Source organism: Conger conger, chromosome 2 (assembly GCF_963514075.1).
Source record: "Conger conger chromosome 2, fConCon1.1, whole genome shotgun sequence".
NCBI classification, from domain to species: Eukaryota; Metazoa; Chordata; class Actinopteri; order Anguilliformes; family Congridae; genus Conger; species Conger conger.
The window spans coordinates 17,660,907-17,688,414 of NC_083761.1; the positions used below are offsets into that span (position 1 = coordinate 17,660,907).

General features: G+C 41.9%; 1 protein-coding gene across 1 annotated transcript in view; it reads left to right on the forward strand.

Annotated features, from left to right (window-relative positions):
* Positions 1 to 2,831: 2,831 nt before the first annotated feature.
* dock1 (dedicator of cytokinesis 1) overlaps positions 2,832 to 27,508 on the forward strand; it is a 254,821-nt gene continuing 230,144 nt past the window's right edge. Inside the window, exons 1-2 of the mRNA XM_061225326.1 lie at positions 2,832 to 3,019; positions 26,665 to 26,748. Of these exons, the coding sequence (XP_061081310.1) occupies positions 2,977 to 3,019; positions 26,665 to 26,748 (127 nt within the window). The 5' untranslated portion in view covers positions 2,832 to 2,976. The remainder of the gene's footprint in view (positions 3,020 to 26,664; positions 26,749 to 27,508) is intronic.

Here is a 27,508-nt window from a genome sequence, read left to right on the forward strand (position 1 = left end):
TTGACGGCGGCAGAAAAACTATTTGCGGAATTGAAATGTTAAAGAAAGGGGAAATTAGGAGAGAGGACAGGGTGGCAGGTGGCCTTGTTAGAGAAGCAGCTTGAGGCAAGGGACGCTTTGAAGGGGAAAGGGGGAGATGGGGGGGGGTGAGTTCTAGGTGAGGATGGAGTCACGATATGGATGGTAGACTGTGCAGCATGGAGGTCAAAGAGCCAAAGAGGCAAAGCACATCAGCAACTTTGGAAAACAGAGTGAAGCCCTCCGCAGTGAGAAAGGATGAAAGGAGAGGAGGAGGGTGTTTGAAAAGGGAGGTGGGGGGCTCTGAACTGTTTGGGTTTGTGACTGCAGCCTGGATTTTATCCTAGAAGAAAAATGTTTTTGAAAAAGTGATGGAAAATGAATTGTTGGACAGGAGACACTGGAAGAGAGCTCGGTCAGGGTCTGTGGGTTTCCTCCATTCCCTCTCTGGGGACTGCAGCTTGACAGTCTCAGTGCACAACTCAGAAGATTGGAGCAGACCTGGATGAAAGGTGGCAAAGACTGCCAAAGCTACGACATCGGGTTTTATTATTTTAGCTTTTTTGTGAAGTCATCGTGAAGTAGAACCTGGAGCTTATGCACAGCAGACCCTTATCAAGCCTTTCTGATTGACTCATATGTTTTAAGAAATATGCTGCAGAGAGCTGTCATGGTCAGGATAAAAAAACATCTCATGGTAAAAAATGAGTGAATGTTGGGACACTTTTTAATGGAAATATGGGAGATAGAGCGAATACAGAGGATAGACAAGACTGTAGAGGAAAGGGTGAAGACAGGTTTTGTAGATTGTGAAGAAAAACTACAGTGGGCAGAAAGGCAATTAAGGAGAATGAGTGTCATGCAATGCCCTCTGGTGGTCACATTACCAAACTTTGCTGTGTTAATTTAACAGCATTTTACACCAGGAATTCACAAAATTCAATGAAAGACACATAATCACACCGGGCTGCCTGGGACAGAATTATGCTCAGCACTATTTAATTCCAGGAAGAACATTTATCTGAGCTGAAGGGAAATTTAATAGCACTGAAATTGGGTCTTTATGGTTGCATTGGGGAGCCTGAGATCACACACAATGAGGCCACAGCAGTAAAAGAGCAGGCAGGGGTTGGGTCATTTCTCTCAGCAAAGATGTTAGGGAAGGTGTCACAAAATTAATTTCATACAGAGTTTGTTGTTGTTCATAAGCTATATCATATGTACTTGGAGACATATCCAGTCCAAAAAAAAATCCTTCATACACTCAGTGAGCAATTTATTAGGTAGACCTATACACCAGCTTGTTAATGCAAATATTTAATCAGCCGATCATTTGGAAGCAAATGAAAGCGTGGAGATGTGGTGAAGAGGTTCAGCTGTTGTTCAGACCAAATGTCAGCATGGGAAAGAAATGTGATCTGAGTGACTTTGCCCATGGAATGATTGTTGCTGCCAGACAGGGTGGTTTGAGTATCTCAGAAACGACTGATCTCCTGTGATTTCATGCACAACAGTCTCTAGAGTTTGCAGAGAATGGTGTGAAAAATAACATATATCCAGTGAGCAGCAGTTCTGCAGGCAAAAACATGTTGTTAATGAGAGAGGTCAGAGGGGAAGGGCCAGGCTAGTCAAAGCTGACAGGAATGTGACAGTAACAAAATTTATTATGCATTACAACAGTGGTATGCAGAGTAGCATCTCTGAACGTACAACGCATTAAACCTCCAAGTAGATAGGCTACAGCAGCAGACGTTTAATAAAAACCTAATAAAGTGCTCACTGAGTGTGTCTTGTATGTAAAATTTTCATACAAACACGCAAAAATAAAGAAAAGAAAAGCGTAGTCTCTTTGTCCATCACACGTTGTGCAGAAACCTGCCTGGTAGAAAATCAGCAGCCTCACTCAGTCTTTATTAATTGCTACAGAATGGGGAATGCAAAGGTAAACAACGATGCATACTAATGTCCACTGAAAGGATGTGAGAGTAAAGCCCATATCCCTTATGGTTCATTCTCATGAAGCAGGTATGTAAGTACCCCACTTCAAAATTCAATACCAAATGGAAAATGCAAAGTAGGCCCAGAATGGTACCGCAAAGCGGACTGGTCTGTGTTTTGAGGGTAGATATCCTGTAGCTGTAATATTAGAAAATGATCAGAAAACAATCAACTGCAGTGATTATGAAGAAGACTGGGAACAGAGACTGGATTAAATCTAGTTTTGAGCAACCTCAGAAATGTTATAAAATCATTAACATCTGCTGTTTATCTCATTACATCCCATGTGGAATCAACTTCATAACACCCATACTGTCATAGGAAATCTGACATGCAAATACAATAATGAAGAGATAATTGTGTATAAATGCCTGTTGCTCCTGGCAACAACAATTTCCAGATGCCATTTAAAATTCACAAATTGTGGGGTTGTGGCAGCTAATTTGTATGTGCCTATATTTTCTGAAGTGATTGTGATTTGGATTCTCTTAAAGGTGAATTAGGTTTTGCTCATAATATTTTTTATAAATCCATTATTTCAATGTTGCAGTGAATAGAATGCGTTGTGGTAAGGTGTGGTATCCTGTCACTATTCACATGTAAAGTTTCAGCAGAAAATTTTAAAACATTTAGTTTACCCTGGTTGTAACCATAGATTTTATTTAATTATGACACGTAAAATAATAAAAACACAATATTACCTAAAATGACTCATAAACTAGTTTGAGTATTGTCTTACTAGTTTTCACGGTGACGCGTTATACCACATGACGAAAAAGTTTTCTCCTGCTCTCATTGTACCCCCTTGTGGTTCTCCCTGTTACTGGTGGAAAATGGCGGCTCGGTGTGGTTCTCGGCACAAATTGTAAAAACAAAAAGGCAGGAAAAAACTGGAGTCATACAAGGAAATACAACAGCGTACTACACATCAACGAAAAAAGTTTTGTCTAACTTGTGATAATGTCTCGCTGGGTCCCCACGAAAAAGGAAAAGTACGGTGTCGGTGAGTAAGATTGAGACTTGCGTGTTCCACAAGCGGGTAGCATCCGATTGCACAAGTTTTGGGAATAATGGTGATTATGATATATTCTCGCACTTTCCCATCCAGAGCTCCCCATACTGTCCGGAAAGGCCTGAAGTGTTGTTTAGCAAGATTTATTGGATTACCGATGATGCAAATATGTGTTGCTTACTTTGACCAACAGTGAGTTCTGCCTCTAGTTTTGAATCTATGCAAAGCAGTGAAAGCCTTGTCTTTGTAAGTTAATAACAGTAGACGTGCTTTGGGAATTGACAGAGGCGCGCCTAGCAGAAACACTGTATCCTGTGCGGCTGGGCCTCCGCAGGATTAGTCACGACTAAGAACATTTAGAGCTTGACCACGGGCACATTTACCCAACGAAAAAGTAACGATGAATGTAGATATACAGAATGTAGATAATTGTAGATAGGAAAACTCGTCTGTGCATGGCCAGAGTACATGTGCATTTGACACTTTAGATTGATTTAATTTCATTCCATGACTTTATTTGTAAATCACGCATTTTAATTTCAGAAAAGGTTGCTTTGACACAGGTTAATAAAGTTCCAGAATCCTGTCACTCTTCTTTGATTTGAAGAGGGCACTGGAGTTAAATATAAGATCGACTCCGAAGTGAATCAAGTATTGATTCTTCTGCACTGACGCTGTAATCCCGTACTTTCTGATGCGCTAAAATGTGTATTAATGTGTATTTAAACCCCTTCTCCTGTTTTAAGGAGAACAAATGTATTATTTCATAAATCAACGGAAATCAGAGTACATGCAGTGTAAATTGAGTTTTCGCGTTCAGTTATTCATCATCAACGCTGTATTGTGTTTTTGCAGTTTTGCAGTGATAGTAATATTGTAAACTAATCCGTGTTCCTGCTTGTTAACCTGTTTCCCAAAGCAAATTAAGGCGGCTCCAAAGACAATAGCCGTCTCAGAACACTGCCTCTGCAGTTTGGTACTTTTTGAATTGTGATATACTTCCTCATGCCTTCTTTTCAGAATGCAGACAAAGCTATTGTAGAGTCGAGACTTAGTTGTTCTTATCTGCAGTGTCATAATGGAAAGTATGATGATAATACACAACCTAAAAAGGAAATGGTGAGCAGGCCTACCTGCTGCAGTACTGATGTAGAGTATACCACAGTCTTTTAAAATAAACTTGTGGTTTAAGCCATAGTGTGTATGCATCTTCTTGATCTATTTGTGTGTGCTGTGATGCTATGAGGCTCAAGTGCATCCTGGACACAGCACATATTAGCTATGCATGTGGATTAAGGATTCCTCACAAATTGATGTGTATGGGTCAGTGTTGTGGTTAGATGCAAGCCCCTTGGGAGAAAAATGGGAAGAAGTTTGTTGGGTTTTCTCCTCATGCTGCACAGTGGCTATCTTCCTGTTTGAGCTGTGCTTCTGGGACAGCTTGTCTCTCTGGGCTGATCTACAGCCATTTAGACTGCAGTATGCTAGAAAGACTGGGTGTGGTCAGAAATGAAATCGTAGACACCATCAAAGGTTAGTGCCGGGTCAGTTTGTGGGAAGCACACCAATAGACACTCCCAAAGGTGCCATCTCTGTTAGACTTTTTTTTTTTCTTTTTTCTTCTTGTTCGGGAAATTCAAGGGAGACCAGTCCTGGTGAAATATTTATCAATATATTGCCTCGATTGTACGAAACTTCAGTCAGTAATACTCTTACTGGAACATAATAGAACTCTTGGGTGCAGTCTACATGCTGTGCCATGTTTAAAAAAAAAAAAGAAGAAGAAGTATTTTGAGGAGTATACAGTGTATGGGTTCCACTTCGTCATGATTTACTTTCTCTCTGGCACCTGTTTGGCGTACATGGATTTTTCTTTTTATATTTTAAAATGAGTTCTGATGAGTTTTCATGTGTTTTCTCTGGATGAATTGGGGAAAGCCCACACCAGTGTAAATGATGAATGACCAGGTTGGCCCCTCTGACCTTTCTTTGATTATTTTGCACTGGAGGGAAAATTAAGATGATGTTTGGCAGACCCATATACACAATTTCTTTGTTATTTGTTTGACTCTCACTTCTTCTAAGTTGAGAACTTTGGAGTTTCAGAGCTAGTTTGAAGAGAGGTTTGAGGAACCGAGGAAAGTGGTAAATGGCAGCAAAGTCTTTAGGCCTAATTCAAAACTTACACTTTTTAAAGAGTAGGGGGCCATTTTCCAAACCAGCACCAATGCCTCCTCTCAAAAAACTGTACACTGGTGGGCATGTTTTCTGGACTCTCTGCATACAAGCAGTAGTAATGGTTGAGTTATCTCAATAAAGTGACATCTTCATTAAATAAGCCTTTTGTGGACTTTATTTAACCTCTGGCCTTTTTAATGATTGATGGATTACAAGCGAGGCTTATTTCATCGACATCGGATCAGACGGATTTTAAGAAAACGTTGTCTAAGAAAACGTATCTTTTCCTCCTAACGAGAGACAATAGACCTTCTTTATCTCCTTAAATGTTCATTAGCCAACAACATGATTTTAACATTCCAGTCTCTCTTGTTGAGTTAATGCTGAAGATCTTCAGCATATTGTTATAGGGATATATACACATCTTGGGATCTTGTTAGTAAAACCACTGCTAAGAAGCTGTGATGTAGTTAATAAGGATATTATAAAGGTTTTAGTTATTAGTAAAATGCATTTATATTACATGATATTTTTGGACTAAATTGTTCCAGATTGGCCAGTGTTGAAATTCTGAAAACCTCCCATTGAAACACAAGTTACTTCTCTCATCGTGCCTATTTTATTATCAATGATATGGTTAGCTTGTCCATGACAATAGCAGTAATATCCCACAATGACATGTCCTTGTCATTGTTCTGCCTGATCACTTAGAAAATGAATTAATGAAGTGCTCATATTTTTGGCACTTGACAACTTGACAAACTCAATGCCTTTCACCTTTTGTGATGAATTCATACACTGTTCTATGCCACATGTCACAGGGTCACATGTTTCTATGGAAAGTACATGACATTTGAGATGGAAAAATACTGACTGAGTGTCTGTTTGGAAGTTGTGCATAGAGTTCATTTTTAAGGATAGAAAGTTCAACTGATGTTGTTAAATAATGCACCCTGCACTTAATCTTGAAACCACGATTCCATCAAAGTCCTTCTAAGAGTTATAATAATAATAAGACTATAGTGCTCCTCTAGAGATTATTTGAAATGGCTTTCATGACCAGAGGTCATCCTTTATTGTGGTTACAGGTGAGCTCAGGGGCCCGAGAGGGAGAGGCAGAAGGAGAGAGAGAGAGACTAGTCCACAGTACGAATGCTCCTAGCAGCTCAATGGCAGAAGATTTATGCCCGCTGATTAACACTTGCCAAATGATTTATTTAGCTTGTCTTTGAGAAACAAAAACGAAAACAGTTTCAAAAACATTTCTCATAATAATTTGGGAAAGGATTTTGTGGTTACATTTGTAAACACGCTGAATGCAGAATGCGAGTCTGAATGTTACTCAAACTGAAATCTCAAAAGGGCAAAGGTTTTCATGAAAAGCTCTGAGCTGTTTTACCTTATGCTTTGGAATTTCAGCATTTGTTCATTTGAAATGTCTGTCCTTTCAGAAGATGTGGGATTTATGCACTTTTGAAATGTCATCTCTGGGGGCATATGTCTTACCTTAAGCCAAAGAAATGAACTTCCTGTGACTCTGACTGTCCCAAATTCCTCAGAAATGTTTTGAATTCTGCTTGTGCTGTTTTTAAGATCTCCCTTGGGGTTTCTGCGCAGGCTGTTTCATTTAAGTATAGACCAAAAGGAAACCGACTGAATTTTATGTTCTTGACATGTGATTTGGTAACATGCAGTGGTGCGAGAGTCCCTCTATTATCAAATATAACCTCACTCCATAGTTAATTTTGATGTCCACTGTCTGGTTTATGTCAGACAAAAGCCAGAAAAAGAATGTACAATGACTGTAGTGGTTCAGTCACTGAAACTAAAATAAATATACGATGCATGTTTTGCTGTATTTATTCTTTTAGTGCTATTAAATCTCTCCCTTGTTCTGTGTGGTACTGTACGTGCACCACTGATAGACGCTGCTGCTTCTAAAGACATCTTCTAAAACCTGGAGGCCAGAAAGGTTTTATACTGGTGACTACTGCATTGCTGTCATATACACCCTGAAGAATTTTATTTCTCTTTGCTGAGGGTTTAATGCTTTAATTGTATAACATTCCTTATCTGTTCAGTATTTACCACCTTATATGCCCTGGTGATAATTCATGGTCCAAGTGTACTTCATTGACTTTATGTGCGGGGTAAAAAAAGCGGTTGTCAATCACTGGACAATCATGAAATTGGTTTTTGATCCTCTTTGTGCATTGAGGAGCATGTATTTTTGGATGCTGAAGCACAGCCTTGGCTATTTAAGCCTGAGGTTTGTGTGATAAGGAAATGCCTCTTCCTGTGGTTCAGTTCCTGCACACAAAGTTCCTGCCATGCAGCTGTGACTCCAGCCAGGATGAAGGCAGCATTTCCCCTAACAATGGGGACTGCAACCATCACATGGGCTGTAGGTGTGTGTATCTGCATCTGTATCTGTATGTGTGTGTCTGTGTACGTGAAATTTCACATTTTTCTGTTACATTTGGAATAGCCGGGGACAGGTTTAACACAGCATCTTTTATTAAAGGTTAAAGTGCATAAAGCGTTTAATCTTTCTGTGGGTGGAGAGGAGCTTCTCCATGGTGTGCTGATGAAGGAACTTCAGGACTGTAGGACATTAATCCTCATACAAAATGGAAAGTGCTTTTAAGTGACAATGGCAAGTAGTTCGTACATTTTTTAAGTTGGCAATAGTTCACCTTAAAGATTATTACTCTTGACATATCCATTTAAACGTCAGATTCTCTTTACATTAATTTATTTGAAATTGGCAGGGTTTTCCCGTCAGTGCTTCTGTTGAGATTATCAGTGCGAATATCAGATAATCTCACATTGCGAAAATACACATTAAACCAAAATTATTTGCAAGCCAGTCTTTTTATATTATTTTAAATGGATTCTGAAATAACCTGATAAATATTTTCTCAAAATAAGCTACTGACATGATGTAATGATCATGCATTAATATGAATGTTGTTTAAATACCGACGGCCCCCAATTTGTATTGGCTTGCATAGTCACAGAAAGAAAGATGAAAGGTAATCTACAATGACGTAATTGACTTTCACTATTCCTGCTGTCATGGCTCTTGGATATCAACTGTAAATTATTTGTTATCTAGGTAGATATACCAGCTGCTGCATTGATGAATTTGTAGCACTTATGTAGCTAGCAAGAATTTCTGTTTACAATTAACATGTGCCTGTTGTCACCCAATCAAATTTGTTGTGCCTAAAAGCATGGCTCCATTTGATTAGAAATTCCCTAGCATAACATGTCATAATGTCATGTCTCCTATTGGGCGTGGGCTTATGGGGTTGAAATCTTATCCTGCTGCAGATGGCTGCCATTCAAGAAGGTGTCAGCATGCAGCCAGAATTTTGTTTCCATTAAGCCTGTTGGTTACAATTCCTGATCTTGTTATCCGAACAATTCATTTCCTGAAGTTGTCTGCCACAATGACGAATTACTTCTTTTTTTTCTGTCACAGTATCTTAAAGTTCGTAAATGAATTTAATCGGTGAGCCTGTAGTGTTCGCTTCCCATTTCGACCATGTTGGATACTTGTGGAAAATGATAGTAAAGTGATAGAAGCACATTAGACAAAGTAAAGATGGAAATTGGTGAAAGTGGAACCTCAATTTCTCAAAAGGTTAAGCAATTTTCAAGGATGAGCATACAGCATAAACTGTTGAATGGTTGTGCATGGTCCCATAAAAATGGAACATTTTTTGTCATGGCATGAACCAGGCAGTTTCTCAGTGATTATGGCTAATTGTCAGAGTATAATAATGTGGGGTATGGCTGGGGGAATTGTGTTGTGGTAGTTTATCTTCCAAATAACTAGTGTATTGCCTTGCATAATGACTAAATCTCTGAATAGCGTCCATCACTGCTGCCTGCGTAGCACATTTTCTTTTTTAATCCTTTATGCAGCCTTTAAAAGTTTCATTGAAGAAAAGCTGTTTATGGTGGGGGAAAAATCATAAATAAAATGAAGACCTCAGCAGTTTAGCAAATAAAGAGGGTAATTCAGTTTTAATGGCCGTCTCTTGTTCACGGTGCTACTGCAGTTGCGGGTTTTTTGATGTGATTAATAAATGTTTCTCTCATGTCTATTTAGTACTGAAATAGAGCAATTTTTTGCATACATGCGTGACCATAAAGAATGCTACCAACTGTTTTGAATTTTTATTCGCCAACATTCTGCCCCAAATAGTGTGCATACATACATACATGCATACAGTAGTGGGCAAAAATTTGGGCACCTTTTACAGCCAGATATCTGATTGAGCCTGAACACCAAGGAAGACGATACTATCTAGGAAAATATCTGAATTGTCAAGAGGCAATGCAACACTTTTCTTTAAGTGGAGTAATACTAAGAGAGAGTGAGAGAGCGAGAGAGAGAATAACAAAGGAATATCATTTTCTGTCACAAGAGCAAAGAAGGATTTTTAATCAGGCTGAGCTCTCCATTAAAGGCGGGGGCCGTTTATGAGCTTCTGCCTGGCTCTGCGAGAGGGAAACTGAGCCCTGCCGCAGATTGCACGCCACTGGTGGGGGGAGCGGAGAGAAGGCAGACGACATGGGTTGCGGGGGATTTCGAACGATGGGTGCGTTTATTTGAAGGCCCAGGCACCCTTCTTCAGTGCATGGGCTTCTGTCCTGCGGAACACGCTAGAACTAATGTGCCACAGTATGCCCTGCCCTTGAACCTCTTTCCTCCCCCTTACACCATTCTTAATAGGCCGGGCTACTAGACCTGAAGACTTTACGGAGCAGTTTTGATGACATGGATGAAGGCTCGTCATGCAAAACTCTGTTTAGTGCAGGACTAGGCTTAGTGTGTGTCTGTGGAACCAGCCCAACAAGTATTTATGAGTATGTTTTTGCCACATGCCCTTGTTAGCAGACTGCGGTAGCATTAGCGGAGAAAGTTTCCATATTTTTTTTTGGAGTGCAAAGCTCTGGATCAGCTGTGTGGGTTCATGCAGAATCTAAACAAAGAGCCTGCCTTGCCTTGTAAATCTCCTCAAAATGAGTGTTTTTTTTACTCCATACAACTGTTGATGAATCCGCGGTAGGTCTGCACGCACTGTGAAATGGCGTGCATTTCACGGCACTGTTGCTATGAATACAGGTGTTGTGAGCCACATCGGAGAATTTACCAATTTCAGTTTGAGCAGATTCTCACACTGCGACTTGCTGCACAGGGGAAAGTTTCACGGTTTGCGTCGTGTTGGGGATCGTGTGCTTAAACCCTTTTGCTCTTTCCTTGACCTTGATCACGGTTGGAAATGCCAATGTTAAATGCGCTGTTGAATTATTCATGTGGCTGAAGCTGGTGGTTGGAGTCAGCCTTATGTTATAGTAAATTACTGGAGCAGTGCGGTGCTTTACTGAAGCCACAGAGGCCCTCAAGCTAGTTCCTGATTCACCTCATCACTGAGATGTGCATTTGATCGAATCGCAGTGCAGTTTTCCTTCCTTTTTTTTCTTGCCTTTACACAACATGTAAATGTGAAAATTGCCAGCAAAGGTGTGGAAATAATGTAATGCAATTGGCTAAATTATTTTGTTTTCAGAACCTGAAAATGGGAGAATTGAATCAAACCCTGATCACATTCCATTGATCCACTTGACAAAGCAAAAAAACGAGGAAGCAAGCAGCCAACAAGGAAATGGGTTAAAAGCTGTTATGACTCAGGTTTTCTCACGGCATCTGTTATGTTACACACTCCCCATCACACGTTTGAGACCTTGTGAATAATTTGAGTGTTAGTCTGGGGGCCATATTGAATAATGAGACATAAGGCTACATGCAGCAGAATGACCAATAAACCTGTTGGAGCCTGGTAGCATATTCACAAAACCAAACTGGAGTTGTTACAGTACAAAGCATTGGTTATAATATATATCTGGTTATAATATTTCAAGATAATATATTATATATGGTTATAATAGCATTAGTAGATGAAGTATGTCAACATTTAGTTTGCTTGTTTGATTTGACTTGAATGAAAAAAGGTATACAAAATTGTACAGGCCAAAAAGTTTTATACTGCAAGTTATTAATTTTTATTAACTCCTCAAATCATTCACCGCTCATCTCCCCAGAAGGTGTCTGACAGCTTTATCGCCATTGTCTTGGCAAGTCGGTGCATGTGTTGTTTCTTGCATTGTAGTGTGTCAGCACTGCTGCATAACGTTTGCTGAGCGATTCCCCACTAAGACGAATGGCAGCCGCTTTATTTAATCATTGTGATAATAATCCCATGCTGCTGCCTGTTTGGACCCCCACTGAAATAAAGTTCAGGCTTACGCAAGCTGACCACTTCGGCAATTTCAATGGCAATCTGCAAGCTGAAAGAAGGTAAGATGTCAGTCGGCCAGACAAATTAGGCCCGGGCCTGGGACTTTTTTGTGTTCTTGTCCGTGGAAGGTCCTTCTGAAATAATACACTGGCAACCTTTTGATCATCAACCTGGGGATTAGCCTGAAGCACCTAGTCTAAATGGCAATGTAACATCAGAAATTTTTTTTACCCCGAGGGCAGGGAAATGTTTTTTCTTTTTTCTTTTTCTCCCCCATTTTCAATATGTCAGCGTTTTATTATGTGAAATGTGCAGGTCTCACTCTGTCAAAGATTTATATTCTTGACGGAGCATAATACATATATGCCCTTTACTTTCCTGTAAATCTAGTAATTACTGTAATTTTTTACATGCGATGAGTCACTGTCATATTCACACCTTGACTGTTTTCCATACTTAGTATTTGATGCTGTTACAAATTTAAGTTGGAGGTGTGAGAGTGTGAGATAATGCGTGGGAGAAAATAAATATGTACAGTTCCTGCTCTCTTGCCTCAGGTTTTACTGCGAGAGCACACACACACATACACAAACTCAATAGCATGTTGGACTTACTTACATTACATTACGCATTTGCCAGACGCTTTTATCCAGAGCGACGTACAGTTGATTAGACTAAGCAGGAGACAATTCTCCCCTGGGGCAATGCAGGCATAAGGGCCTTGCTCAAGGTCCCAACGTCTGTGCAGATCTTATTGTGGCTACACCGGGGATCGAACCACTGACCTTGTGGGTCCCAGTCATATACCTTAATCACTATGCTACAGGCCGCCCTGTAATCTCATACTTGTGGCGTGTGAGATCACAAGTGGCCTTGTCTCCCTGGGTCTTTCTTCAGCCCCTCTCCGTTCATCCAGCATGCACTGCAGCTCCTCTATTGTTTGAGTTCTGCCTGCTAATGCGCTCCAACTGCTGGACAGATGGATACCACAGTGTTCTGCATCCATCTGAAACAAAGGCTAATTTCACTGAGAGGGCCATAAAAAGTTCTTCAAATTCACAAACAAATTTCAGTTTATACGGATCACCTCTTTTGTGGTGGTTCAGAAATTGGGCTGCATGAAATGGCACTATCAACCACAACATCCATTTTTTTAATGCTACTTTTATCTTCAGGGGTATGTTTTCTCTTTTAAAGGGCTGATGAGACCCAGTTTCATATAATATTTTTACTTTTGAAATATTTCCCTTTGTGGTGAAGCAATGTTGTTGTCTTTAGTTGGTATTTTATGCCTGTTTAGGGTCAATTTTGTCAATGTTGTGAATCGGGCAGGAACCAGTTTGGTCTAAATGAATCCTTTTTTCTGCAGTGTTGGATTCACAGAAAAGGCTCTGGCCTGTCAGTGCCTCTCACTAGTTGAAAGGAATTGGGACACATTGCATAGCTGTTCTTAAGAAAATCAAAACCAGTCAGGGAGAGTTGTTTTTTTCCCCCAGGTGCTTATTTACAGTTTGTGTATAAACCGAACAATGCATTATACCCCAAGCATTGCCAGCCTTCCTTTGATATATAACACTTGGGGGCTTTCATATTGGATTGAATGGGGCAATATAAGGTCACTTTGATTTTTAGGGGATTTGGGAGGGAAAAAAAATCTTGGTAGTAAAACCGTTAATGCACCATGGGAGAAGGTTAATTCTGCAGCACAGAAAAGCTAAACAAAACTAAAAGTTCTCACTGAAATGGCTCCCGCAGACCCATGACGCGTAACTGTCTTTCAGCAGTGCCGAAATTATTCAAGAGGTGTTTAAAGAAGGAATTATCTGTTGCCTACTGTGCTGTGTTTTATAGGGCCCGCGGGCATTTGCTGTTTTTCCTGCTATTTAACATGTAAAAGTAGCTGTGGGCTCCTTGCACGCGTCACCCATGCTCAAAATGACTTCATACGTATATGTAGTGGATCAGTTCTTCCTGGCATGTATAAATAGGTGTGATCATAAGGCTTGAAATATTCACAAAAAATCAAAAATCAAAAGACCAAAACAACATAACCCTGAAACTAGGCAGAGATGCATGATACGGACAGCAGGAAGATGGAGACGAATCGAACCGCCGTGGAGTTTTAACATTTTTCTGATCCGCTTGCCTCTCGCATAATGATTTAGATGTGCATCGCTCACCTTAAAAGCCACAGAAATGTGTTTTGGAGTCGACTGATGGGAAGGCTGTCGCCGCAGGATGTGATGTGCTGTGGTGAATGTCTGCGCTGGGAGATGCACTTTCAGCTCTTTTGGCGTCTGATGAAGGAGCCTTTTGTTCACGTGTGCTGTGCTATCCACTTTTATGGAGTCAGAGCACAGGCTGCTCTGTGCATTCTGGTTATTTAAATTCTGCTAGCCTATGATGCAAGCATTCTGCTCTCATTTGGAAGGTTAAATGATGCAGTGCTGTAGATTGGCAGTTAAAGTCCTCTTGCCCTGACAGATGGGTGCCGCAAGTTTAATTTAATCTGTTGGAGTCGTTTTGTGTCACGCAGAAGTTATTTCTTGGCTTTGGCCATTCCGCGCTAGGAAAAACCCGCTAAGAAAATGGCAAACCCTGATTTGATATAACCAGAGATGGCATTTTGAGTCTCGCAATTCTTCCCACACCTCTCACATTTTGCAAGGGGGCAGGTTTTGAATTCTGTGTTCCCTGATCCATTGAGACTTCGGTCGAAATGCGGGTCTTCGGCCTCTTTCCCTGCACCATCTGTTTCGGGCGATGAAGCTCTGGTCCTGATATATTATGGCGGTTGAAGCACCAGGCACATCTTAAATAGAATTCCCTGGGTCAGAGAGCATCTTTGTGAATTATTTTATCTGTTCGACATTACAAGATGGATGTTTCTACTGTGTAGATTGTCCCTTTGCGGCAAGGGAAATGGGACTGCCGTTGGAGATATTTGAAATCTTCCACATCAGAGATGTAACCCAGTGAGACCCAGACGAAAGTAGCAGAAGGGAACAAGTTCCTTGTAATTGGCAGCAGCCACAGATGGGGGGGGGGGGGGGGGGGGGAGACATTGCATAGTCCGAGTGGATTACCCAAAGACTTCCAAACTCCATAGATTGGAAGCCCTTAGGCAAGTCACTCATGCATTTAATGGAATCGCTGGATGTCAATTACCAGAAATACCACTGGTGTACAGAGCCCATGGGAACCATGTTGCATGCTGGTAGCACTGTCATACGTAAAGATGCATTTTTTAAGGTGCGTTTTTCACTCCAGACTTTAATTCCAGTTTGTCCACTCATTGTGAGAAATCGATGTTTCACAGGAGAAAAACACAAAACCACTTACTTTCTGGCAGACGTGGTGGTAGAGAAGTTCAGAAAGTCAAATTCCGTTTGTTACAATCACCTGGATTTGTTAATTGGCACAATCCTTAAATCAGGAAGTACAAATACTTGGTGAAATCAGCTCATTGATGAAAGAAACACATGGCAGGACTTATCCCAGGACTTACCCCACCTCTGCTTTGTGGTTCTATACTGCCTTATTTTGAAAAGGAATTTAATGACATACTCTTGGTCCCTCAACCTAGGGATGCTTTCATTAACCATTTGCAGAAACGTCAGTGGAGTCAAAACACCTATTGGTGCTGGAACACCATGCACATCCTCAAACTTGTCACATTTAGTAATGAGGCATAAGGAATTGCGAGACACGGCTTGAGTTAAAAGGGATCAATTATTTGCAAAAGTACTTTTGACAGAGGTAACACAACTGGGATCCATCCAAAAAGAAAAAAAGGAAGCCAAGCTCCTAGGTTGACCATGCAGTGGACCATCAGACCCAGGGCACGCTAAACAAAGCCACAAAAACTGGACTACTGGAACCCCTTCCCCACGGAAAATAACCTTCACAGAAATAACAGCACTTACTACACAAGTTGGATTGCTGTCCTGTTCTCTGTCATCTCTCAGGAACCCTAAACAGGCACTTCAATCAGGGATAACCACTGGTACCTGCGAGAGAGAAAAAGCAAGAGAGCAAGCAAAGCAGGGGAACACGTAACAATTATACACGTTCCTCCCTGCTGGAGTTATTAGTCAGCATATTAATATGTTGCACGATAATGCAGTCTAATAGCTGTAACTAATGCCTAAAGAACTTTTGCCTAATTTCCCAGAGGGAATATGTTCAAAAGTAAACTATCTCAGTGCTTCCAGGCGCATCGCGAGTCTGGAAACTACTTGGGGTTCCAAGCGCATGCCGACAGCTTTTGTTGTTGAAGCAATGACGCGGTTCGCACAAGAGGGATTCACTTCTGGCATATTGTGCTGCGTAAGAAAAAGGTGAAGATTGATTAGTTGCATTAATTGGTTCGCATTAGTGCAGTCAGATGTCCTTCTGCATCGACTGCATCAGCAAATGTTCTGTCTTGCAGCAGGTGTTGGAGCGCGCCCCATGGGGATGTCTCTCAAATGTATTTATGAATATTTCCAAGGTTTTGTGCCGGCTAATTTGAAAAGAGCTTGGCATATTCACATTTGCTCCTGAGACAATCAACTGGCTTACCTGTGGATTAGGCTATCCTTGTGAAGCTGTCCATTACTGCATACACAGTGGAATTTAACGGGCTTCTCATGTATTAGTTTTAATTTGGCGTTGGTCAATCAAATTGCATGCAAAAATTTTTGACAAGCTAATTAGCCGCATGGATTCCGCCTGGGAAATTTGTATTGCTTAGTGGCACTAAGATGGTGACTGTACTAAAATGATTGTAAAACAGTTCCAATTCTATCTCACCATCATGCAAGCTGGGGATACCTGCCCACGCTTAATATTATTATGGCGTACGTCCAGGGGTTCCCAGAACATGTGCGCTCATCGGATTCTTCGCACGCAGAGACCGGCAAACTACAAACCCGCTTATCCTGCCTTTAGTCTCTCATCCTGATTCGCGGCGTAGGCGTGTGCAACAGAAAGCCCCACAGAACAGCATCGCTTCAAAACCCAGACCTGCGACCTTCTTTTTTCGCCGCGTTGCCAAATCTCCTGACGGCGCTCTCCTCCTTCATCTCATTACCTCGCTTCTTTCTTCTCCTTTTTTTCCCTGGAACTCCCGTTCAGCCGAAAAACTTGATTGCCTTGAGCTCTTCTGTCCTGCGGGTGCCAAAATCCATAGTCTGAAGTGTGCTGGCCTTTTGTTTAATAATTCCACAATAGACTTTCATTGTGTTCTGTTGTGTATTTGACAAGCCGGATATCTCGCGGGGCCCGCTATGTATTCTCCTGACAAATGCAGGGAAACGCGGCGGAAAAATAAGCACCGGGTCTATCATGCCAATCCATCTGCTCTGTATTATCTTCTCATTAAGAGTCTCAACAGCAGGAATTGTAGTGTTGCTTTCCTATCGGCAGGACTAGGATGCTTTGCAAAAATATGTCGGGGATGAAACAATTTTGTGTCAGTGTCTTTTTCTATCTGTGGCTTTGAGGATTTTGTAGTTTCAAATCTCAATGCCTTGTGGTGTCAAGGATGTGGAGGTACGTCGGTAACTGAACCTGTCACGCTGAAAAACGTGCTGACTTAAGGGCAACGCAGGCAAACCCAAAGGAAATTGTGGTGAGAAAATGTTGTTTTAACTTTCCTCATACTGTGTCTTTGGTCCATGAATAAAACAAGGTGCTTTGGCAAATTCTCCCCATGTATAGAATGAAAGGAGTAAGTAAAGTAAATGAGTACATTTGTTTTGATAAAATGAGTTATCCTGATTTATTCAACACAAAAGAGAACTCACTGTTTACAGGACATATGGCAACCATGCCAAGTGCTGTTATGGCAGGTGGTGTTTTGTGTTCCAACACGAAAAGCTCTGCCTGTTGGATATTTTACCCCACGTTTTTAGCAGGAAGAGGACCTCTAGCCAACAACGCAACCTGACACTGCCCTCACCCCATGTACCACGCGTGTTCGCCTGCCAGACAGCGACAGCGTTGAATCATGCAGCCATTTCCCTGATTACTTCAAAATGGTGCTCATTATAAACCAGCGAGGTGGCTGGCAGGGGTCTCACACTCCTTTTCCCCAAACAGGCGCAAGACTGCGGGCTGCTAGTTATTATTTCTGCTGTGCAGCTTTACTCTCTTTAATTTCAGGTTAATTGGTGGAGCACTATCTAGCCTCTTTCAGTTCAGATAAACTCAATGGATTGCAGTACTTAATTGATGTAAGAGCTACTGGTGGTAGGGGGATGACTCCATTAGTCTTTGAGGATGTAGGCTGCCTTGTTTCTGCATTAAAACTATCAAACCTCTGTCTGAGTCCCACAGCTGCTGATTAGACTCATTAGGGAGGCAGTTGAAATTTATTCTGACATCAACCTCACTGGTGTCGCTAGCCAGGGTTGTTCTTCTGTCCCTTTGTGGAAATTTTGTGTGTTTTGCTATAAACTCTCAACATCCAAAATGTTCCCTTTGTGGAGCAATTTAATTGACTTTCGTGCTTGTGACACATTTCGGCCCTTGTACACCTTCCATCCTACCCCCAACACTTATGTAATCCAGATTCATTGTTTGCATTTCGAGAAGAAAGTTGGCTATGATATCAGGCAGTGGTTGAGGAATGTTTTGATGAATTGGGCCTTGCTGGAACTCTGGGGCGTGAGTTAGGTTTAAGGGTGGAGATGGGAATAGAGAACAGGCTCTTGTCTCAATCAAATGTTTTCTTGTACACAGCAGGGTTGGGTAACCCAAATAAAGATGTGTACTCTTTATGAGAAATACTCGCATTCCCTTTCCTGTACACATAAACAACAAAAACATACTAAACTAAACAGGACTACTTTAATTTACATAACATTGCTGTGTCCCAAACATTATAGTGCCCTGAAATGGAGGGACTATGTTTAAAAGCTGCTGTAATTTCTACATGGTTAAACAAAAAAGTTTAAAAAATCTGACAATGTGCACTTAAACCACATTTGATTATTTTTATTACAAATCTCAAATTGTGGAATACAGAGGCAATTAAATAAATTATGGGTCCCAAACATTATGGAGGGCACTGTAATTGTAATAAAATGTTTCTTAAAGTGTTTTGCTAATGCCTTTTCACATTTTTCTTTTGCTGAAAAAGTGCCAAGATATTTGAATATTTTGCAGCTTACATTTCAAAGTAAATCAGAGAAGGAAACAAAAGCACGTAATGTGCCATGGATAAACTATTTGGCATAACAAGTTTGCTCTGTTCAGTGTAGCCATTTACAATAGGAGAATACGTAAGAACATGGTACAGTATTGTGGGAAAAAGTGTCAATACATTGTATCATGTGTTTTATCTGAGTCTCATTTCTCACAATTGGGCCCATTTCAGGCCCTTACAAAAGTACTCTGTGTAGTGGATGCAAGCATTTCATGTGCATTCTGGTTTTGTTCACAACACAAGGACCAGCCTATTCCCAGAGAGAGTTGTTGGACTGTTAGCTTTAGCGGCACTGGACACATCCCTGAGGTAGCTCTGTCAGCATGCCTCGCTGCTACCAACATTTATATCACTGCCCTTTCGGGGGAAAAGTCTTAACACGGCTTCTGCTTTTTCTCTCTAGAACTTTGCCAGGTGGTTTTATGTAAGCCTTATTAAGCCTTTATGGAAATACACTGATACTTGTGGTTAATGCGAAATATCAGCTTTACTGCCTAGTGAGAAAATATGCAAAAATTTAATCTAGGCCCAATTAGTCTGTCATTTTTTGAAGTGTAAAAGAACATGAATCATTTTACAGGATTTTCAGGCTGTGGATTGATGTAGTGTCTATGTCTGGCCAGTAGAGGCGGTGTGCAAGCATTGCTGTGAAAAAGATTATGAGGTGGAGCCTTTGTTTGTATTACACCAAAGAACACAAATACAGTATGACAGCAATTTTCAGCTTGCAGAATGGTGGGTTTCCTGTCTAGCCACATTTGAGCCTTGAGGCTGATGACACCTGAAATGCAGCGAGGCAGCAATTTGCCTATACAGTAGGCATACAGAAAAAAAAAAGTGTTTAATAGTAAATGGTTGTAGACATGTTAAATATAGATGAAAGAGATTTGTTGGCATAGTAGACCTCACACGCCAAGGAGATGAAACAAACTTAGCCTGCCTCTCAGTTTCTCTTGCTGTCTCTCGGGCTGTCCAATTTTGCCATATTTAACAGAATAGCAGGTAGCTCATATAGACAGGTTGCAGATACCTGGGTTACCAGAGGTGTCACTAGTGAGCAGTGAAGCAGAGACTACCGAATTGACTGTAAACATGTAAACCTGATTGAGGCTATTGTCAATTTTGCATCATCCCGTGGGACATCTTTAGGCTTTAGGATGAATCACTGTTTTGTTGCAATTGTTGGATGTGCCATAAATAATAGATGAATAAAAAAAATGGAGACAACGGGGAGTCTGATCAGACAAGATGGATGTGTTGAGCTTGCAAAGACATTAATATGCTCCCATTGAAAATGATTGAATTCAGAGCAAAGATTGAGGTTCTTATAATGACACATTTCCCTGCTCCCAGTAGTCCCGTCAGGGGCAGCCAGTTGTGACTGCTCAAGTGGCTTATTGGAAATATAGTTTTCCAGTCAGTGGCTTTTATAGCTTTGTAGTTTTACCTCTTGGCACTTCCTGATTGAGGCTCGGATCCACTGACAGGAGATCAGCCCATCAAAACAACAGCAGCTCTGTTTGGGGCGAGAGAGGGAATTTGGCTCTTATGGAATGATGCAGTGGAGTCTGAGCTCTTGAAAGGCCTGCTGTTACAGAGAGACTCAGGGAGAGCTGTGCTGGGCTGTGAGAACACTGGCAACAACGCGGCCATGGACCTGGAGAGGGACACAGATCGTTGGGGGCTGGGCGGAGAGGAAGAGAGAGATAGAGGGAGGGAGAAAGAGAGAGAGATAGAGGGAGGGAGAGAGAGAGAGATAGAGGGAGGGATGGAGAGAGAGAGATAGAGGGAGGGATAGAGAGAGAGAGAGATAGAGAGAGGGATAGAGAGAGATAGAGAGAGGGATAGAGAAAGGGAGAGAGAGACAATGGGAGGGAGCGATAGACAAAGGGAGAGAGAGACAGAGGGAGGGAGAGATGGAGAGAGAGGGATAGAGTGCGAGTAATTAACACAGTTGCCACAGTTGTTGGTTTGCTTCTCTCTCTTCTCGAAATCTGAAGGGTGAGGGGAAAAAATAAGGAAAAGCCAAGAGATGAGAGCGAGGGAATTAAAAGATTGGCAGGGTGATAAAAAGAGGAGAGAGGGAGAGAAGGGGGGTGGGAAGGAGTGAGAAAAGTAGATATACAGTACAGAGAGAGAGGGGGGAGGAGAGAGAGAGGGGGGAAGGAGAGAGAGAGAGAGAGGGGGGAAGGAGAGAGAGAGAGAGAGAGAGAGAGAGAGGGGGGAAGGAGAGAGAGAGAGAGAGAGAGAGAGAGAGAGAGAGAGAGAGAGAGAGAGAGAGAGAGAGAGAGAGAGAGAGAGAGAGAGAGAGAGAGAGAGAGAGAGAGAGAGAGAGAGAGAGAGAGAGAGAATGCAGCGAAGTTTGCTCCCTTATCCCTTACTCCCCGCTCCTGTCATTGTGCGGCTCTCTGCCTAATGAAGTTCCAATTAGGCACTGTATCCAGCATGGATTAGCAAAGCTTATTAGCGAAACACAATGTGGTTTTGCAGTCATGCCAGCATTGAGCCAGAGCAGGTGGGGCACACTGCAGGGGTTACAGATCAGACACACCGCACTAGCAGCGGAAATAAAAGAGAATACTATTAATAAAGATGATAGTGACATGCTTTGGCATCACCGTATTCCTTTTACAAGGGAAGCCAACAATGGGGCTTTATTTTGCACCCAGAAGCCCCTAATTGGCTAGCCTGTCAGATCACATGATTTGACACATTGTTTTGCATGCAGCCCCTAATTGCTCACTTTTAATTGTTGAGCATTTGGTTTGTTAGGGCGGGCCTGCCTAACACTGTGTTTTTTTTCTTGCGATTCCGACATGATTGTGGAACTCAAGTGTTCATACCTCTTGCGAAACAGTACAGTCTGCTCTCTGTTGTATAAAAAGGAAGTGAATAGGGTGGCCTCTACATAAGTGCGTTACTTCCCAATCCAGGGCCATGTTTACCTAGAATGCTTGTATTTGGGGTTGTTTTGCTTTGTTGCCTGGTACTGTATGCCTCATTGTCAGAGAGTGTTAAAAACAAACTCCACAAAATCGTCAACATTTCCCGCAAGATAGCTCATAACTCGACTGTATGACGCAGATGTTTGAAACTGGAGTGGTTAAAAAGAGGAAAGTTATCACTAAGATACAAACATTACCACCTAATGCCATCAGCATGACGATGATATCAGTCCTGTGTGCAAATTGTGATGCATTATGTATTTATCACCATTATGTATCAGTCTGTTGTGTAGGCCAGTTGTGTAAATGTATGTACTGTAAATTTCATGTAACGTATTTGTCATGTGTTCTCAATGATGGCTGTATCGCACAAAAATTATTTCACAATGCACTGATAAAGGAATCTATCTGTCTATTTTGAAGTTATGCACTGACCTTCACTGGTTGTGGTCCCATACTGTATATGTGGGAGGTCTGTAATGCTTATCGAGATAGGCTTGCATCATCCATAGTTGCCATTCCCAAGAGTAATTGCCATTAGAAGCTTCATTTTCTGAATCAAGCTAAGAAGAAAGCAGCAGGGGAGGAATTTGTATTCAAGTGTCAGTGACCAAGGGTTTTGTCTGCATTGCATATGTTGGGAAAGATTTATGGCCACTTTGAAGGCATGCCAAAAGGTTCACTATGAACTTGTAAAAGTATACATTTAAGGCCACGAAGATACTAAAGCACATTCGTAAGCAAACCAATTTGATGAAGTATGCAACATATTGCAGCACTGGCGGCAAGTGGTAGATACAGATACTGTCCCGACCACAGTGTGCAGGTGTGCAAGCGTACATTTTGGAACAGGGCCATTCTCCTGGGAAGTACAAAAGGATTCCTTTTAGCTGAGCTCAGTTAATTAGGTCTGATTGGATTTTAATTGAATATTGATCTGTTCGGCCTTCTTGGTCTTTTTTCTACTCTGAAATTTTTACATTTTGGCCGCAGTATGGTACAATTGTCAAGAAACTGGCCTTGTCGCTCAGAATGTTGCTGGTTAAAGTCCCACTGGGAAACTGCTGTGATACCCTTGCTCAGGGTAATTGACCTGATTTGCTTCTTTAATATGCAGCTATAGTATATGCATTCATTGCAAAATATCAATAAAGTACAGTTATCTCTAAGTCACCTTGCATATGGGTGTCTGTTAAAATAAATAAATAACGTAAGGATAATTTGACCTGAGGGTGTACTAATAAGAAAATTAAAAAGAAAAAGACAAGTTTTCCTCAACTTAATTTTGTATGCCCTGTAAACTAATTTACTGCAGCTGTCTCAATTGACTGAGTTTAATTAATAGCTTAAATTATTTAAAAAATGAATTGATTAAACAACTGATTCATTGTAATTACCTTGAACATTAGCTGTATTTAAAATTCAAGTGGCTTCTGATTACAAAAATAGCCCATGTAAGAGTATGCCGATAAATAGATAGTAGATGCTGCATAATTCTCCGAAACTAAGTAACCACAACCAGAGAACATTGATGTGAACTTCCTGTAGATGCACTAAGTTACGTATTTATTTCACATCGGACTGAAAAAGTTGTAATGTCCAGTCCGTATCGATACTCATTTGAAAGCCTAGTCAAACCTATCCCTGGTTTTCAGATAAATTACAGTGAAAACATTGACGCCTGTTATGTGGATTATCACAGTATTTAGCATAATCCTCATTGTAGTGGACGGAATGACAATGGCTGTCAAATATATGGTACTACTTAGTCCTAAGGGCCCATCATTTTGAAATGTAATGATGAGATTAAGCTGTGTCAGTCCAGTTAAGAATCTCATGTTAGTGCACAAGTTAAAAATTTGATGTGATTCTCCTCGCATTCTCTTCAGTGTACTCAGTGTAGTCAATGGCAGCGTGTAAGTAGCATCATTTGTACTCTCCCCTCCCACGATGCTTAAGCCTTCTTATGTAGGAGTGGGAGAGTTCACACACGGTGTTCAATAAATTGTAAAATGCACATCTATTGCATTAACAAAATCACTCTGGTCGAGGGCATTTGCTAAAATAATGTACCCATAATGCAATGTTTAATGATCAGAGCTGAGTTAATAATGTTCTTTAGGCAAAATAGAGGGAATTTTGCTGGTGCCGCTAAAAAAGAAGTAAATAAAGCGATCACTCGATGTAGTGGCAGGGAGCCACCCTTTGTGCTGGCCTCGGTCAGCCCGATACTGAGAGATTAACCCGGCCTCTCGTGTGTTTATTTTTTCCGCTCTGCTCCTTTGTATCTCAACATGTTGCCGCGGCGCTCATTTCCCCTGGCCTATTGTTCTAAAGTTCCCCCCTCGCAGCTCCACCATTGTGGCGCACCAGGCGTTTGCTAGAACGTTCTGGCTTAAAATTTAAAATGAAAATTAGAGGTAAACAAGAAGGCTCTTGATCGCATGTTTTTTTAAATTTTTTATAGCAAGCCGTTTTTGGAAATGTCGGGGCAAGTAAAATGGGTTCATGGGGGGGGGGGGGGGGGATTCTGTGGACTAAGTCAAATAACATATCTCCCTTCCTGACACTGGCTTGTTTCCCTGGTGATGGGTTATAAAGAGGAGGCCGCTCGCACTTCTCTTTTTCTTTTTTTTCTTCTTCCTTTTCAAAGAGCAGCTGTCAGTAACCGGGTGAATCACCTGCTCCTCGCTCGCCAACCTGTCAGAGAACTATAAACCGAACCTCACCGGGGGGGGGATATCAATGTCGTCTGTCGGAGAGTGAGAGCACACACAGTGTGTGGACAATGGGTTTAATGAGATTGTCCTGGTTTGTTTTAACAGAGCTGCCATTATCACCTCTGATGCAGGCCAGATTGGTATTTAAATGTGATGTCAATCACGACCCCCCCCCCGCCCCCCCCCCCTCCGGTATCCCCCACCTGTCTCCCCCTCGAGCGGGGGAACCGCGCACAGCGAGCGTCTTTGCAGAGCGAACGCGTTAATGAACGCCATCCGGGCTGCTAATCGGCCAATCAGGGCCACACGCTGCGCAACACCGCGGCTGTTCCCCTGGACCTCAGCTGCCGCCGGCCGACATTAAGATGAGATTTCTCTTCACAGCTTCTTCTGTTTTTAGGCCACTCCTTCCTCGCACATTCGTTGCTTATTTTACATTGAATGAAGAGGCGCACGTACACCAAAGGATGAGCTCTAGGTGTGAAAAAGAGCAGAAACTATGAAGTAGTAAAACTCGCAAACTTGATGTTCCGAAATAAAACTGCTTTAAGACTTCGATGCTGGTGCATTGTGTGAAGTGTGTGAGTGAGTTTTATTCTTTTATTATTTTAGACAGAGAGCCAGTGGATTGGCGAGATGAGATGGTGTGTTTAAAATAAGAAACGGATCACGCTGTTAAAACGGGCGTGGAGAGGGGACCTCTTAATTAGCCTGTCGCTCCCGCCTGCCTCCCCCCCCTTGGCAGGTACGCGTCCTTTCTCAGCGGGACGGCTGCGTGACGGGCGCCCGTGTAATCAGGACCTGCAGGTGTGCCGTGGCGTTCCCCACCTCTGCGCCCTAGCGCCCCCTGCTGCCTGACCCCGGTAGCTCAGACATCACCGTGTGTGCTCATCGAGGATCGCTTTGGTGATTTAGCACGGGGGCTGGGGGGTTCTCATGTCCGAATTGAGCTGCGACTGTAACCATGGCACTCTGTTTACCACCTGCCACTCACGTGGGGGGCCCTCTGCTTATCCACGCAGCTTCAGCTCCTACTGCTAAAGGGAAGTGGTTCAGGGTTCATGTTCTAACAGTATTAGGACTAGCAGTTTTACCTGTTTAAAGCTGATGATGGCTAAATGCTAAATATAAATGTCTGGATTTATGTAGTGCCTTTATCCAAAGCACTGTACAATTAATGCTTCTCATTCACCCGTTCACACACACACACACACACACACACACACACACACACACACACACACACACACACACTCACATTCACACACCAACGGCAATTGGCTGCCATGCAAGGCACCAACCGGAGGGTTGGCAACAGGCATGACAATTCAGACCCTACTTGTACGGATAAGTACTTATAATCTGGGGCTCTTAAGAATTGGGGCCCAAGGGACCCTCTATGCAGGCACCCCTGGAGGTGACAACCGTTGTGTGATGCAATCAGAACGTCCTCACAATGTTGGTGCCACGTCGCAGCAATGTTGAAACATCAACATGACATTCCACTAATGTCGTGAGGACATTTTGTGTTAGCTGGACAAGCTGTTCACCTAAGGCAGCAGTAGTGCTGAGGCCTGAGGACTTTGTGCCTGAGGGTTGTCGGTTCAAATGGAGGCAGACGTGCTTGAGCCGGGCTTTTCACCTGACATTACTCCGCTGCCGATCCGGCCACCGTCAGTCCGCATCCATCGGATTAAAATTTTAAAGCACTGAAAATCGCTCCGGGTGATTCAAGGACACCAGCTGCGCTAAGGGCTAATACAATGTAGCGTCTCAGCCGGAGTGACTCCTTTAGAAGAGAGTTTCCTTATCTTCACTGCAAAGCAAATAAGTGGCCCTACTGCGGGTCTCATGGACACTGGGCTAATCTCCTCACCAGCTGTCCTTGGTGACTGCAGTCCCTCGGGGATTATCTACATGCAACAGGAACTCTAACGCTAATTGGGGGGGGGCAATTACATGGTCGTTAGTGCCAATGCGAAAGCTATAGGGTCCGTGCCATCATCAATGAATCAGTCAAATTTGATTTATATAGCACTGCGTTTCATACCAAGGTTGTTCAATATGTTTAACAGACATAGACATAAAATCTAAGTGCAATATGAGAGCAATATTACAAAAAACACATTAAAGGAACAATATAAAAATAAAATTAGAAAACCAATCTGTTTGTGGGCCCTGTGATGAGGAACGAGTGATAGAGAGACAACACACCCTCTGCAAACTTACGTCTGCTTGTACTTTTCCTGTGGACTAAAACCTGCTTTATTTCTTTCTCCCCCTCCAGCGATCTATAACTATGATGCCCGAGGAGACGAAGAGCTGTCCTTACAAATTGGAGACACAATGCACATACTGGAGACCTATGAAGGTAACTAATAATAGATTTTTCCATTGATCCATTTCAGCATTCATATAGCATATTATGGGTACATGGGTTGACGCTGGGGTTCACAAACTTTCGCCCTATAATGAACACTTTTGTGGTAGAGGACCCCCTTATTTCGATTAATAGGTTAGCCTCTGACACTTGTCCATACCTAATGCAGGATGCAGCAGTTACTGTTTAATACAGTAGTGCTTGGGAGCTTGCCAGATGTATATCTAAATGTACAATATAAATGTAGAAAATATACAGTTCTAATATAAAATAAATTACTATGATCATACCGTTTCCTGGAACTGTGCACCAGAGTTTATTTGGTAGTATGTCATTTGCACATTCAAAAAGTGCACTCAATATTACATAAAAGGGGAAATGTATAAATAATAACACGTCAGGACTACTTCATGTGCCTGTCATAGCCCAGTTTGGTGACCCCTGGTTTAACAAACTGGGATCATGGCTAACAAGTAGCTGTTTTGATTTCCAGCTGGGGTAAATCATTACATTACATTACATTATTGGCATTTGGCAGACGCTCTTATCCAGAGCGACGTACAACAAAGTGCATACCCATAACCAGGGATAAGTTCGCTGAAAGACCCTAGAGGGAAGTACAATTTCAACTGCTACCTGTACAACAAAGATAAGGACAAACAAACAAACAGAGCAAAAGTGACCAAAGTTAACTATCCAAACACTGCTTACCTAGCCACCTAAAAATACTGATACACAAAGCAAGTCACAG